The 14,960-nt window shown below is 46.9% G+C and overlaps 3 protein-coding genes across 3 annotated transcripts; 2 read left to right on the forward strand and 1 right to left on the reverse strand.

Moving 5' to 3' along the window:
• Positions 1-404: 404 nt before the first annotated feature.
• Positions 405-3,397, forward strand: C8R40DRAFT_1245339 (ankyrin repeat-containing domain protein; the record flags this gene model as incomplete). Its single annotated transcript, XM_046233620.1, has 8 exons — positions 405-514; positions 575-592; positions 648-721; positions 777-956; positions 1,018-1,042; positions 1,107-1,304; positions 1,726-2,101; positions 2,324-3,397. Exons 1-8 carry the CDS (start codon positions 435-437, stop codon positions 3,395-3,397), a joined length of 2,025 nt encoding a protein of 674 aa, XP_046091283.1. The 5' UTR covers positions 405-434.
• Positions 3,398-5,437: 2,040 nt separating this feature from the next.
• On the forward strand, positions 5,438-8,454 carry C8R40DRAFT_1270628 (uncharacterized protein; the record flags this gene model as incomplete). Its single annotated transcript, XM_046234042.1, has 12 exons — positions 5,438-5,617; positions 5,672-6,511; positions 6,534-6,557; positions 6,610-6,613; positions 6,751-6,992; positions 7,043-7,084; positions 7,121-7,253; positions 7,276-7,413; positions 7,447-7,507; positions 7,797-7,820; positions 7,847-7,927; positions 8,091-8,454. The coding sequence occupies 12 exons, from the start codon at positions 5,438-5,440 to the stop codon at positions 8,248-8,250; spliced, it is 1,929 nt and encodes a 642-aa protein (XP_046091284.1). The 3' UTR covers positions 8,251-8,454.
• A 2-nt stretch (positions 8,455-8,456) lies between these two features.
• Positions 8,457-9,720, reverse strand: C8R40DRAFT_1084989 (uncharacterized protein). Its single transcript, XM_046227318.1, has 2 exons — positions 9,512-9,720; positions 8,457-9,465 (listed from the first exon to the last, which is right to left on the reverse strand). The coding sequence occupies exons 1-2, from the start codon at positions 9,697-9,699 to the stop codon at positions 8,658-8,660; spliced, it is 996 nt and encodes a 331-aa protein (XP_046091285.1). The 5' UTR covers positions 9,700-9,720; the 3' UTR covers positions 8,457-8,657.
• Between the last annotated feature and the right edge of the window lie 5,240 nt (positions 9,721-14,960).

Genomic DNA, 14,960 nt, shown 5'->3' on the forward strand with positions numbered 1-14,960 from the left:
CAAAACACGCGCACAGGAAACAGGTTAAATCTTGTCGTTATTACTTCGACGACGAACGGACGAGATGGTCTGGCAACCAACTTGTTTCTTGCTAGACTCGAGCCAGTAGCTTCGGATGTTGATACGACACTCTGGAAACTGGCGCTCAATCTCTGCCGAGAAAGTGATTCCGCATATCGATTCCCAGCAGCAGACTGGTTCGAGTCTAGTTTCTTACATTGAATGTAAGGCACCCTTGAGTGCCCTTGCTTTCGCTCATTTTCAATTGCCTCTTGATATCTAGAGCACTTATTAGACCAGCTGTCTTACTCCGGCTTCAGTAATCAATCTTCTATTCTAGCTTCAACACCCCTCGTCCATCCTGACTCAATCTAAATATCATCCGAACTCGGTCCCGGTCATGTCACTGAGTCAGCTGTCATTGATTTGGGTATATGAGGGCCCGGGTTTTGCGTAAAATTGTTTCTTTATCTACCACATTTTCTATCATGAGTAAGCGAACAAACACTAACAGGTGAATAAATATATCTACAACCCTACAACTATTTTTTTGACCTCAATTCCCTGTTAATAGCAATGAATCCCCAATACAGTAAGCTTTGCTGTAATTTTTTTCTGCTCATTGCTCAGAATTTCCCTCCTCAAAGGATGTTTGCACAAGCAACTCAGCTTGCTTTTCATAACAGTAGTTTCAATGCAGCAGGAAGAGATATCAACTATTGTAAGTAAATGAGGATAGTTGTGTATGATTATATTTTCACAAAATCTTCTCATAGATACTATCTTCAATGAGGACGAGAAGATGATACATAAATGGCTGGGAGCGCCGGATAGCTCTATCAATATGTGTACAGCTTTGGACAGAAAAACATCCGGGACAGGCAACTGGATATTTCATGATCCACAGTACATTCACTGGATGAAACAAGGTGGTATGCTTTGGATACAAGGAAAAGGTGTGACAAACTTCAAATCCTCAAGGAGCCGGAATCTATTAACTATATGGTATAATTCTAGCTGGATCAGGCAAAACAATCCTACTGTAACCATCCAAATTCAAAAGTTAGACTGTTTGAAGTTGTACTAACTGGGACTTCACACTTTAGTTCAACATTAATTGAAAGTCTCCAAACAGACCCTCAGAAGTTGGTTTGTTATCACTATTTTGACACCCGTGACACCACTGGAGTGAAGTCAAGCTACCAGGGCTTGTTATCATCAATTTTGCAACAGCTAGGTTCATCCAATAGCCGCATTCACCCAGCGTTGAAAGTCTTGCATCAATCAAGCAAAACAGGACTTATGTATGCCAAACCAAGCAATAAATCAATGGAAAATGCCATCAAGACAATCATCAATGACCTTCAATCAGAGGGTCCAGTTTGTGTTATACTAGATGCCTTGGATGAATGCAATGAAAGTAGCTCACTTCAAAAGTTTTGCACTAATCTTGTATCAGATATGCACCATTTATGGCTTGTAGTTACAAGCCGCCACCTTCCGGACATTCATTGGGGCTCTAGAATCTTGATCTCATTGGATATCGAAAATACCAGTGGAGATATTGATGTGTACCTTGCCACCAAGATTGCAGAGGATTTTCAGGATTTTAAATCCGAACCCTTCCAATTGGAAGTGAAGAAAACATTGAAAACTAAAGCTGAAGGAGTGTGAGTCCCTGCTATAGAATAATTTACATTGACCCTCTGAAAAATACTACTCTAGCTTTCGCTGGATTGATTGTCAGCTCAACATACTGAAAGAATGTAAAACATCCAAGGCAGCTAGAAGAGCAATGCAAAATCTTCCTTTGGATTTGCAGGGCACATATGAACAGGCTGTACAAAAGTGTAAAAATGGACCAAATTCCACTGAGGCATATCACATTCTACTATGGCTTTTATATGCTTTTGAGCCTTTGGACCAAAAACAGATCACAGCCATTCTATCCATTGATTTGGAACAACAGGTTGTTGAATCAAGTGATGAGATTGCCTTCAAGATAGAGAATATTGTTGACTCAACTCTTGTTGCAATCAACTCCGATGGTGTGGTTCAGCTTGCACATGCATCTGTAAAGGAATTCCTGCTTCTCAAACAGGTTGCTATTCAAATGAAGGCTTCCTTCGACATGGATGCACACCTCGCACATGATACACTGGCACAAATGTGTATTGTTTATCTTTTGCAGTGGAAAGATGAAGAAGTTCTAGAGCAAGATTTCCCATTTGAAAGCTATGCGATCCAGCACTGGGCAGGCCATACTGCATCAAGCCTGCAAGGAGATCAGCTGGGGAATGTTCTACGTGACCTTTCCCATGAGATCCTGAAAGCTTCGAGCTTTCAGTACCATCATTGGACTGACAAATATAAACTTCAAACCTTCCCTTATACCACCAAGAAAGGAATGAATCCCTTTTGGTGGGCAGCCTGCCTTGGCCTTTTACCAGCAGTAAATGATATCACCTTGTTAGACAAAAATTTTCTCAATCAACCCACAGGAGATCTTGGGACACCCTTATCTGCGGCAGCATATTTTGAAAGGGAAAATAGTGTCCATTTCTTACTGCATATTGGAGCTGATGTTAATGCTCAGGGTGGTGAATTTGGAAATGCTCTCCAAGCTGCTGCCTGTTGTGGCAATATAAACATTGTCAAATGTCTCTTTGAAAGTGGAGCTAATGTCAATGCTCAAGGTGGTTTGTTTGGAAATGCTCTTCAAGCTGCTTCATGGAATGACCATAGAGATGTTGTTCAATATCTTCTGAAAAATGGAGCTGATGCCAATGTTCAAGGTGGTCAATATGGGAGTGCACTTGTAGCTGCTGCATATGAGGGGAATGAAATCATTGTCAAGTGGCTTGTTGCACATGGTGCTGATGTCAACATTCAGGTGGAATTTTTTTTGGGGAATGCTCTCCAAACTGCTGCATATGAAGGCTATGAAACCATTGTCCAATATCTTCTTCTGAATGGGGCTGACATCAATGCTGAGGGTGGTGAATATGGTAGTGCTCTCAAGGCTGCTGCATCCAAGGGCCATGAAAATATCTTCATATATCTTTTGGACAATGGAGCAAATCTCAATGCTCAGAGTAGTGAATATGGACATGTTCTCCAAAGTGCAATTCGTCGAGGCAACGAGAGGATTGTTAAGAGATTCCTTGATGACGGAGCTGATGTCAATACCCAGGGTGGATACCATGGTAATGCTCTTCAAACTGCTGTATTCTGGGGCCATGAAACTATGGTGAAACATTTTCTTGAGAATGGTGCTGAGGTCAATGTCTCAGATGGTCCTTATGGAAATATCCTGAGATCGGTACAATATGCATATAACGGCCGAAATGAAAAAATGATCCAAATACTTGTGGAATTTGGAGCTAAAAATACATAAATTTTGCTTATCATACATTACATACCTGGAATACTCTGATCTTCATTCATGTAATCATTCCTGATTTCTCCCTTCTTTTTTCTTATAAAATTTTGTTGATGTGCTGTGTTTTCCTCTGACTTTACCTGATATACTTATATCCTTACACCGAAAAAAAAAATTGCATGCTAATTTTCAACTCTTAGGCTTGTTCTCACCCTTTCTTTTTTACAAATGTGTAGTAGGTCATTCAACTTGTATTGTAAGTCATTCTCTAAGCTCTCGATGGGCAACTGGTGTGAAGTTTTCGGGTGCGCGTTGGAGGTAAGGAATGAAACTGTTAGAGCTTCGAGAGGATTTGCGCTTGATTAAAGGCTAGGGGCAATGCCTGGAAAATGCCTGGCCTTCGCTGCTATATTTTCATGTACTTATACTACTACAGAGTAATACTGGAATATTCCACAATATTCCCAAGGGGTGCATGAAGCGCACATTCCCAAAGTTTCTCGCCCATTCTCCAGCTAGCGAGTTGCTTCCCAAGAAACTCAACAACTGGGTTGTACAAGTAAACTGTCTTTGTAGCATAAACATCCTTCCATTTTGGAAATAGGCAAGGTATAGTATGATGTAGTGATTCCGTCACTAGTGAATCGTGATCAATGGTCACGGTCTGCCATAAACGGAGCTAAACGGACATAGGACTTACAAGTATTACAAGATCGCGAAGTTGTTGATTGGTTCACTGACTCTCAGTCAAAATCTTTTTGTGCACATGTAAGTTTGTGATAATGATATTGGGGATAAATATACTAACATTGTTCGAAGTCTAGAGTCTTTCGTTCTCTTTCGTTCTCTCTCCGATATCTTTCATCCTGTGGCTGGCTTTCAATTTTTCGGGAGTTTCCTGGGTACCGGTGTTCCTAACACCTTGTGGTTTCACGCAGATTGTGGTATGTGACTGACATATTTTTCCTCCGAAAGATTGCCGTATACTCATGGCCCATTTTCTCTGTACTCCCAACACAGGGTATAGCATCAACATTGATTGTGCTACTTCACAGACCTAGTTTGCAACTGTTGCAGTTGAAATTCCAGGTGCTGTAGTAGTGCCTATGATGGTTGAAAGTGACGTGAATAGTAGTAGGACAGTCTAATATGGGCTCGGATGTTGTACAGATCAACATGGTTCATGAACATACAGCATGATGTAGACATCTCATTGGGGGTCAATGGTTTCAAAAGTCTCTCTAGTGAGAGTGTGCAGTCCACTATGTAGGGACGCCGAGGTAGAGTATTAGATGGCTTACCCTCGAGAACCAACCCTGTGGGGGAAAAACGCCTTCAAATGAAGACTCGATTATGCCGATATATGCGAACAGATAATTGGTTGGTATGGATCCCGCAGAAGGCTACGAGGACTCACCTTTAGTCTGTCCGAAGGGCCATTCATAGTAGATATTTGCAATATATTTTACAATGTTGAATGTTTTCGATGACTTGAAGGCGGGGATAGAAGAGTAAGAAAGCTGAGCGATATCAACAGACGTCGGATTTTATGATGAACTTGAGAAATCGGGCCTGTCGCAGGTAACACCTTACATCGATACTTGGTCAGTGGTCGGGAGCAAAAGGCGCCAACATCCGGTGGCCGGCCCGATGCATTCCGTACAGAAATCATATCAGCATCGGTCTCACCGCTCTACGTGTTACGCCTCACTGACATCCGAGTCAAAATTTTACGTTTCATACCCTGGAAACTCGCTACAGGTTGAATTTCACGCTAGTATCCATTCGCCTCATGATGAAGGGTAAGTCTTTCTTCACAAAAGTTCTAGAATTCTCATTCAAGTCAAACAACTAGGAGTTCACCGTATACAGATTTCTGTCGAGGTTATGACGGTCCGGAGACTTCAGAAGACGATAGTCACAATGGTTAGACGCGTTCTACATATACCCCATGATCCATCTTTTATATTCTGACAGTCATAGGCAAACTCCAACGACACCTACTGCGATACATAACAGAACTGGTCATGGCCAAATCCTCAACAACCTCCTACCATGTTCCCTACAGAACCAAGCACTATATATTGCCTCTTCCTACTCTGCTGGATATTTCTTACCTCAAACGCCGCTATCGACCGACACTCCCTCGTAACCCGCTACAACCCCACTCGAATTACGTCCAACCCAACAACACCCATGCAAGTCGGTAACGGCAACTTTGCTTTCGGCGCCGATGTGACCTCGCTTCAAACTTTCCTCCCCTTTGCTACCATGTCTTCCTGGGGCTAGAAAAATGGCTCACCTCCACCAAATCGCACCATGGAGGATGTACACAATTACAAAGGCGAATCGCGGTACAATCATGGGAGATTGGTGCAGTATGACTTTGGTGGAGATCCGGAGATTGAGCAATGGTTGACTGCGAATCTCAATCGGGTGAACTTGGGAACTGTCGGGCTGGTTTTTCTGGACGCGCAAACAGGCTTAATCCAGAACGTTTCGGAAAGCGATCTCAGCGACGTTCACCAAACGTTGGATTTATGGACGGGAATCATGTCAAGCGAATTCACCTACGAGGATACGACCATTTATGTGACCACTACTTCGGCGCAGGATATATCTGCAATCACAGTCACAGTCTCCTCTCCTCTCCTATATCCCAATACGAGTAACGCCTTGACTCGTCTCGGGATTTTTCTCGACTTTCCTTGGGGAGACCGTTCTCAAATGTTCAGTGCTCCGTTCGTAGGAAACTTTAGCTCTGCCCTTTTCGATAACCATACCACCACGTTATTGGACCATAGCGAAATTCAGGCTCAGATTCAACATCAAATGGTAGACGCGATATTCTATACCGCGGTCGAAAGTTCTACTAAATTCGACATCACACGCGATTCGCCTATCGCTCACCGCTACACAATCCTTCCCCACTCAGACACCAACTCTCTCTCCCCCGTAATCTCATACAACTCCACCCTCCCTTCCTCGCTCCCTTCTTCCGATTCACTCGTTCAATCATCCATTGCCGCCTGGGAATCATATTGGATGAAAAGTGGTTTCGTCGATCTCTTTAGCGGTTCAACAGATTCCAGAGCCGACGAATCGCAGAGAATGATCATCCTTTTCGAGGTATTTAATGAGAGTTAACGAGGCGGAGGAGGATCCACCGCAAGAGGTAATGTATTTTTCTTGAGTTACATTAACGTGCATTGACTGATCATTTCCAGTCAGGTTTAGTCAACGATGGCTGGGTAAGCTGACTGTTCGAGCGAGTATGTACGATGCTCATTCACTCCCTATATTCTGATTCACTTAGTACGGGTATGTTTCCCCTCATCGTCCAATTCTTCCTGACCTTCTCCCATTAGCAAATTCCACCATGGAAGAATACTTCTGGCACTCCGCCCACTGGGCTCCGTGGTCCAACTGGGATCTTCTTCGCCGTTCCTCAAACGTCTACACCTCCTTCCTCCCTACCTCTCTTGTCCGTCACCAAATCCAACAAGGCTGGTCCTCTGGTGCCCGTTGGCCCAAAATGACCGATCCCTCATGTCGTGTTTCCCCCGGCAAAAGCAACAACCTCTCAATATGGGAACAGCCCCATCCATTAGTTTTGCCACTTACGAATACCGCGCCTTTCCCTCTCTCTCGACGTTGGAGAAATGGAAAGATGTGGTGAAGGCGACAGCGGATTGGATGGCGGTCTTCGCATGGTCTAATGCGTCTACGGGGCTATAGGATCTGGGTCCGCCGTTATACGTCGTTTCGGAGGATACATCCCCAAATGTGACTGTGAACCCTGCTTTTGAATTGGCGTATTGGCGGTTTGGGCTTGGTCTGGCAGAGGCGTGGTTCAACGAACTCAGAAAAAGTTCTACGCGATTGGACTACAGTCAAAAACAACCTCGCTCCTCTCCCAATTCAGAATAACGGTACTTCTACGGTGTATACCGTCTATGAAGGCATTGAACGTGATTTCTGGATGGATCCAGCATATATCAATGATCATCCTTCCTTGGTGGGATTACATGGTTGGCTTCCGCCCACGGAAGGGCTCGATTAAGGGATAGCAAAGGTGACGATGGAGGAGGTGTGGGCGAGGTGGAATTTTAGTAATTGCTGGGGGTAAGCACTTGGATATTGAAGGTCTATCTTGTTTCTTTTTCGTTTTTTCCTACTTCCTCCTTCCTTTTATTTCTTCCATTGTACCATTTTTCAAGGCCTTTGTCATTTGTCATACGTTTTCCGTCGAACGGTTCACTTTCAGGCCGCTCTTGTTCAACCATTCATTGACGCGAGTCTTGGTCCGGTCCCAAGCTTTGCTTTATTTTACATTCCTACTTATTCTACGTTTACGTTTTTCTATACCTGACATCAAACTGACCAACCTCCTTCATCCTCTTATTCATCGTAGATGGGACTTCCCTATGCTAGCAATGTCGGCCGCACGCAACAACGATACAGAAAAGCTATCGAGTGGTTACTACATCCGTTATTCCAATTTGACGATGTTGGAATGCCGATAGGCGGGGTGAGGGTGCCTACGTTAGTCCGGTCTCTTGTGTCTTGAGGTTTCCGAGTTTACATCTGCCATTCCGTATCACTCATCCTTTCATCATTATTCTTGTTCCCCATTTCTTCGTGACTTGTATTTTCCTTTTTTCAATGGCTTCCGTGACTATCAACTCAACTCAACCTTCCACGACAGACCATACTTCCCTGGATCCGGTGCTCTACTCTGTGCAACGGCGATGATGGCGCAAGGGTGGAACGGGAGTGACGAGAAGGAAAGAGAAGGGGGAAAGGCACCAGGCTTCCCGAGAGCTGGGTGGAATGTGAGCGTCGAGGGGTTAAGCACGGCGCTATGAAGGAAATGATGGATGATAGTTCTTTTGATCAGAACTCAGGGAACACACAAATGAGATTTCGAAAGACCTTTCTTGTCGTGTTTTGTTTTGGCTATTACACTTATCGTTTCAGGTACAGCTATGTACTACCATGCTCTTCCTTTGTCCACGAATTGTATCTGTGTCTCACCGTACATTACGGAAAGCAACCAATCTCGGTGCAATAAGTGGACCTTTTTTTTTTACTTCGCTCGTTAGGCCACAAGCCACACATATTATGTATTATTTCCTTTGAGCGGACTGCTGAGTTCATTCAGCCTATCATTCACTCAACCTTCTTGTGCATCCACGATTTCCAAATTATACGAGTAAGAGAAGCAATGTTCCCAAAGGATAAAGGATTTCAGGTTAGAACTGTGTACAAGTGTCTAGAATTCGAAAACACCATAATCGTCGTCTTCTGTCGCCAATGCCTCCAACAACTCCTTGACACTGACAGTGATGTCTTTCCAACTGGATCCTTCCTCAGGTGCATGCTCTTGCCTATGGATTGAGACAAGTGTGATGTCAATCCTATCTCCTGCCCAGGGTCCGTTGATAAGCTCACTACACCTTTCACCTTGCATGGAAACGGAAGCGTCATCGGAGCATCCTATGAGACTGTAGACAACCTGTGTGAGGCTCTGCGGTCTGGTGGGAATTACATACTCCTGTTTGGTGAGATTGCGGACCATCCAAAGATCTTTCGAGGACGATGACTTGGTGAGTTTAAAATTTCCTGGTAGCCTGATCCATTGGGAGAATGGCTTGCGACGAGCAAAGTACCGGAGTTCATCCCAAAGAAGATCATTGTCCTGAACTATTGCGTCATAATAAAGGTCATTGGGGATTTTATAGGACGGCATCCCAAAAGCTTTGTGAGCATAGAGAAGTGACCCTAATTCATGATCTGCGTAACCGTCAAGCCTGAGCTCCTTCTTTTCTGCATCGGTAAGGAGTCCCTGGGGCAAGGCACAGGCGTAATCTCCTAACAGGATTATACGACTACCGGCCCAGCTTTTTCTCTTTATTTCTCGAGACAGAGATTTGTATCGGACTTGTTCAGTCAGCTCCCATGCGTCTATGCATGTAAGAGAAAAGCAAATGAGATCGAGATATTTCTCCAAAAGTTCTTCTGCTATCACAAGCAAGAGCTCATGCGGAAGTGACAAAAGGATCGATGGAGGATAATTCTTTCTAGTGTACAGTTAACTTAATCAGGGAATCTCAATATAATACGCACTTTTGCTTTTGTGATATCCCTTCAAAAACGCCGATGGCAGAGTCAGTCTTGTAAGACGATGGAATCACAGGAGTCGTCAGGCAGCTGACAAGGGAGTCTTCTGGCATCCAGAAGAACTCTCCCAGCTTTCCCAAGTGCCCGGTGGTTTCCCTGTTGTCGATGCTTATTATTGCCCAGTACTGCCCCATGGTGAGCGATTACGATGATGGGAACATAGAAGGAAATATACGTGTGCAGTGGTCAACACGTGCAGCTCGTGAAGATGATAATCACTGAATCATCTGCCAAGACTATGTCCACCAGAGGCTCAGGATAGGATAGGATAGGATAGTTAAATTATACTGGCGAGGTCCGATTCCCGAACGACCAGTTTACCATACTGTACAATCTCTACTTAGATTACAGTATTGGAACACACATTTCTAATACGGGGGGGCGATAATGCCACTCTCACACTTGATGAGGAAAAAGCAGGAAAAAAACCTCGTGAGACGTGCACGGTCTTCCCCGTCTCGACAATGCATGCAAGCAACCTTTGCATCAAGATGGGACAAAGATTTCAACCTCATATACAACTTCTAAAACATCATATGCCAACTTTGCAAATAATTCCGTGATTCTTGTATCAGCCAATAAGGTGCGGAATAGCATCCATGCATCTGGATAGAATTTTGCATATTGTGGAAGTCCCAGGATTACTTTCTGCATGAAAGTCTCCCTTAATTTGATCAATTCAAGACTGCCCTTACATTCAAATAAAACATGGGCAGGATCCTCGACTGAGCCTTTACAAAGACGGCACAACCGGTGCTCTCTGATTATTCGAGGTCTGTTTCTCTCATCCCAGCGCAACCGTTCCACCGCAAGCTGGTGATTACCAGTCACAATGTGGATCAGTGCTTTCCGATGTGAACCTGTTGGGACATTCAAATAGTGTCGAAAAGTCAGAGGTTTAAAGACCATCTTTTTCTGTTTCCGGTCATACTCCTTTCGTTCTTTCAGAGTGTCCTGTCATGCCTCGCCCCAAATTCCATAGCCCATAAGCTCCTTGACGTAGTTCCCAACCTCCTCAACCCCCCTTACCTCCTCAACCACTTCCCTGAACCCCTGAGAACACTCCCAACGCTGCAAACCTCCTCACGGCTAGGACAACCTCCACTAATCTTAGTTCCCCTCAATGCAACCGAACCACTCCACGACAGGGTCCTGGAACCCCGCACATGCGCCCATCATTCCGTCCTGATGTACTTAGAAACCCCATTAAGTGCCTGTTTCGTACTATGTCTCTTTGTTAACTTCCCTATACGTATTTAAGCAGTCCAGTAGCGTCCAGAAGCCCAGCTTGGTATATTTTGAACACACACCCTTTACATAGGTCCAGTCCCTGTCCCTTTGTACCTGCTACCTATACGGAATTCTCTTTACTCTCTGTTTCATTACCTCTATTTCTCTTCACTCTCATCTATCGTCTCTCTGATCGTCTATACGATTGAATATACGCTTTTACCTCAAGTCTAAGCCTTCCGAGTGAGTCCCCGAACTCCCTCGAATATTACTAAAGCTTCCCAACGCCTACACGCTTTGGTGAGCTATCCTTCTCCAAACCTCCCAGAGCTCCCTAGCTACTTCGTAAGCTTCGGGACCTCGATCTAGATAACGTCGAAGCTACCTCTCACGTCGAACTACGTACTGCTTCTCCGTTACCACCTCCCACACTCGAGAACGCCCCTCCTCGCGCCCAGCCCCCAGGGACCTACCCTCACGGGTACCTCCCTTCTCTAGAGCTTACACCCTCGAGACCCCTTCCCATATACAACCTATTCGACTCTACTTTGACGTTCTAGCGAGTACAACTCCTACTACGCAATATCGTACGGTTCCGCACTCTTCCTTGACCTCCCTACGCCTTAGGGACCTCTCGAGACCTCTTAGGAACCCCCTCAAGGGTCATCATCTTGTCATCCCAACCACTACTTGGTCATTCCCGTCCTCGGTCGCGGTTCCCGTAGCTCCAGCCTGCTCCTAGCACGCTACAACATAAACATCCCTATACCAAAACCTATCCCAAGACCTATTTTGACCCAGGTCTTACATTATACCAAGCTCTCCCGTCACCGAACGGACTCGTCGCGACGAAATGTCGGCGACGTCAACGGAACGACCTTCTAGTTCCAAGACCGAATCAAAGAAACAAAAGAGCGCCTTATCTCGTGGAAACACGACACAAGCTCAAAAATCGAACCAGGCTGCTAGCTCCACTGTCATCACGGTGGCAGCTGGTCAACGCCTGATGTCCATCCCAGAACAGTCGTTCGGGGATGAAACCGCCAGCAACATCCGGACCCCAGAGGGACGTCAACCGGAGGTTCAGGGGCCCCCTCCAGTGGAACCTGGGATGGGACCACCACAACGGAGGTTTACCTCCATGGGTTACGCCCAACCTGCCAGTAGTCCCATGGGAGGTTTCGCATACTCCCCTACCTGGGGAACGAGAGGACCTCCCCCTGGACCGATACTGCAGCTAGACATGGAGTCAGCTTCGAACGCGGGTGGAAGAGTCAGCGGTCAAGTAGCCGCTATCGAAAGGATACAAGGGGGGAGTACTGACCCTCTCACAGTACGACAACAGGAGAAACTTCCAGAGAGGAGGGTATCCCCTGCCGTATCCGAACAATCTCGGGCGTCATCCCGGAGGTTACCAACACCTCCAGTACAGTCCCTTAACCTTCCTCCCCCGAGACGAGGGAGTTCACTCTCCAGTCTCCTGAAGAGCCCAGCTATGAATACGCCCAACTGGGAGCGTACACACGCAATACACCATAGCAGGACCAACTTCCCCGTACAACCCTTGTCCGAAATGACATTGCGTCTGGAAGACGTCATTCGAATTCAGGAGTGTATCCCGGAGGATGTAGCTATGGTCCTAAGGGAGGTATTGGAGTCAATGGGGATCGAAAAATTGGGAGACGGTCTCGAATTCTCAGACCTACGAGTACAGTTCCTAACAGTGGGAACTCAACTGGAGATAGACCTCCCAGAGAAGGCCCAGCAGTGGCTGATGACCCCCGCGAATCGATCAGATTTTCTCTGGCTGTACAACGTCCTGTTGGACCCAGAGAGGATGTTGGAACTGTTAGAGGCAGAGGCACGTTACGGACGATCGTTCCGAAACTCGAGGGGAATACTTCCCCTCCTCCCTCATACCCATGGAAGGGAGAAGGAGTTCTGTGGCGAAGCAGGGCTACGTATATTGTACTGAGCCTCTAACTACAGATCAGGAGCCGTACGGTTTGAACCTCCCCCTTCAAGGGTTAACATACCGAACTACCAGGCGATCCAAATACTTCGGAACGCAAACCTAGCGGAAGCAGCAGCTAAAATCGATGAGGAAAGTAACGAGGATGCTAACACAATTGCTGCAAAAAATCGTAGACGCAGGAGATACACCACGGCTCACCTCCTGGCCCCAGTGGAGTCAATGCCTGATCAGGATAGTCCCGTCCGGGTCCGTAATGGACAGACGGTATACACGTACACGCCCATGAGGCATATGCACCAGCTTCTGGTGAGGAGTGAGGAGTCTGAAGCGATGTTGTGTTCGCAGGAGACCCGACATCGGACGCTACTAGCGGAATCAGACACTCTGATGCTGTCGGAGGAACTTTCTGGATCGAATCTAGAAAGAGCTTTGGAATTCCGTCGCAGACTGGTCGCGGATAATCGGGGAACCTCGTATATGGTTCAATGCGAACTCGAAAGCGTAGGGGAGTTCCCTCCGGAGCAATTTGACCAGAAAGGGCAGCTCCATGGATCTGATGGTCGTTTCCTGGCACAGAAACATTCATCGCCCAGGAATACCGAGGTTCCTGAACTCCTTAACCCCGGTAACACGGCCACGAGGAGCCCCCAGTTACGCTCTGGGACCTCCCCCACTGTACATGCCTTGGCTCAAAATGCGACTCCTCCCCCCAGAGTTAACCTGCAAACGAAACCTTTAACCCCAGTCTCGACGCAGCGATACCAGTTTGGTGAGGTGAGGATGGATGGCGCACAACATTCATCCCGGATCTCCGGACAAGATCTGACAGCTCGGTTGGCTCCCAACCCTGTACACGTTCCTCCAAGACTGAGCAATCCATCAGTCATTCCGTATCAAGGGTCGGTATCAATGCAATCTCAGGCAGTGGGAACGGAAAGTCAAAGGGGCCCGAACCAACGAAGAACGTTGGCAGTTCACGAAGAGGCGGTACCCCCGCAGGGAGCTCCTTTTGGAACTCCCTTTGTAACGGGAGCTCAGATGAACTGACCTGGCATGGCTTTCGAGTCGGCACACTCTCAGGAATCGGTAGCAATGATCCAACAACAGGCTCGGGTCATTGAGACGCTCCAGGAACAATTCCGTGAGGTAAAGAAAGGATTCACAGCGGGGGAAGTACCGACTGGAGGACCCCTTTCCAAAACAGGAAACACGGCGGGATTATCCGGGCGAGCACCTAGGGTAATGAGAGAATATACGAGGGGGGGTCCTTCTCCTGTAGTTCCCCAGCCAAGGAGCTGGCAAGCTACGGAACCAATATCCCTTAACCGAAACACTCCTACAGGAGCTAGGGATGGAAACCCCCAGGTAGAACAAGCAGGACAGATCCCGGATACTCCGAGTGTGGACCGACGACGTATTCACGAGTGGGGAGCCCGAGTGCAAAGAGCTGAACTAGGGGAGTATGGGAGACCAGAAGGAGGAGCGTACGCGTTGGAAAACGAGGGAGGAGGCAAAGGCGGTTTTAACCCCCCTCCTAGAGTACCTCCCCCACATTTTTCTAGTCAATCAAGAGATCGAGAACGACCTCTGAGTCAAGGGGGACAGGGTCAAAGAGAACAGGGAGGAAGGAGCGGGGGAGGGGCACCACCTCCGCCTCCTCCTCCTCCACCACCTTCCGGGGGACCGGGTGATAGTAATTCGGAGGGTTCCAACAAGGTGGAACAGAACCAATCGAGTAGGAATGGTGGAAGGAGAGAGGAGGACAGAGGAGAGCTCCCCACTGGAGCTCCTGATGTACCTCCAACACGCTATGACCCGGACCAACCCTGGTACTACGATCCAAGACAAGGTTGGCACCGTAAGGCAGCTCCTAGACCTCCCAACGAGGGACGAAGTACGTGGGAGAGCAACGAAGAAAAAAAATCGGATTACCATTGAGTCGAAGCTCGACGTCAGTAAGATCGAAAGCTTCGCAGGTGACGACCGGTCTGCATGGAAGACGTGGGTCCTCAGTTTGGAAAGGATGTTTGGAGTACGGCCTACCATCTATGCTCGGGAAAAGGACAAGTGCGCTTCCGCAGCTAGTCATCTCACTGGTGCAGCACTCTCCCACTTCGACACGTTGAATTGGCAACGACTGAGGGGGGAGTACACTTGTCTCGAAGACTGGACAGAATTTAAACGAGAGTT

This window comes from Lentinula edodes, assembly GCF_021015755.1.
Source record: "Lentinula edodes strain Le(Bin) 0899 ss11 chromosome Unknown C8R40scaffold_3, whole genome shotgun sequence".
Lineage (NCBI taxonomy): Eukaryota > Fungi > Basidiomycota > Agaricomycetes > Agaricales > Omphalotaceae > Lentinula > Lentinula edodes.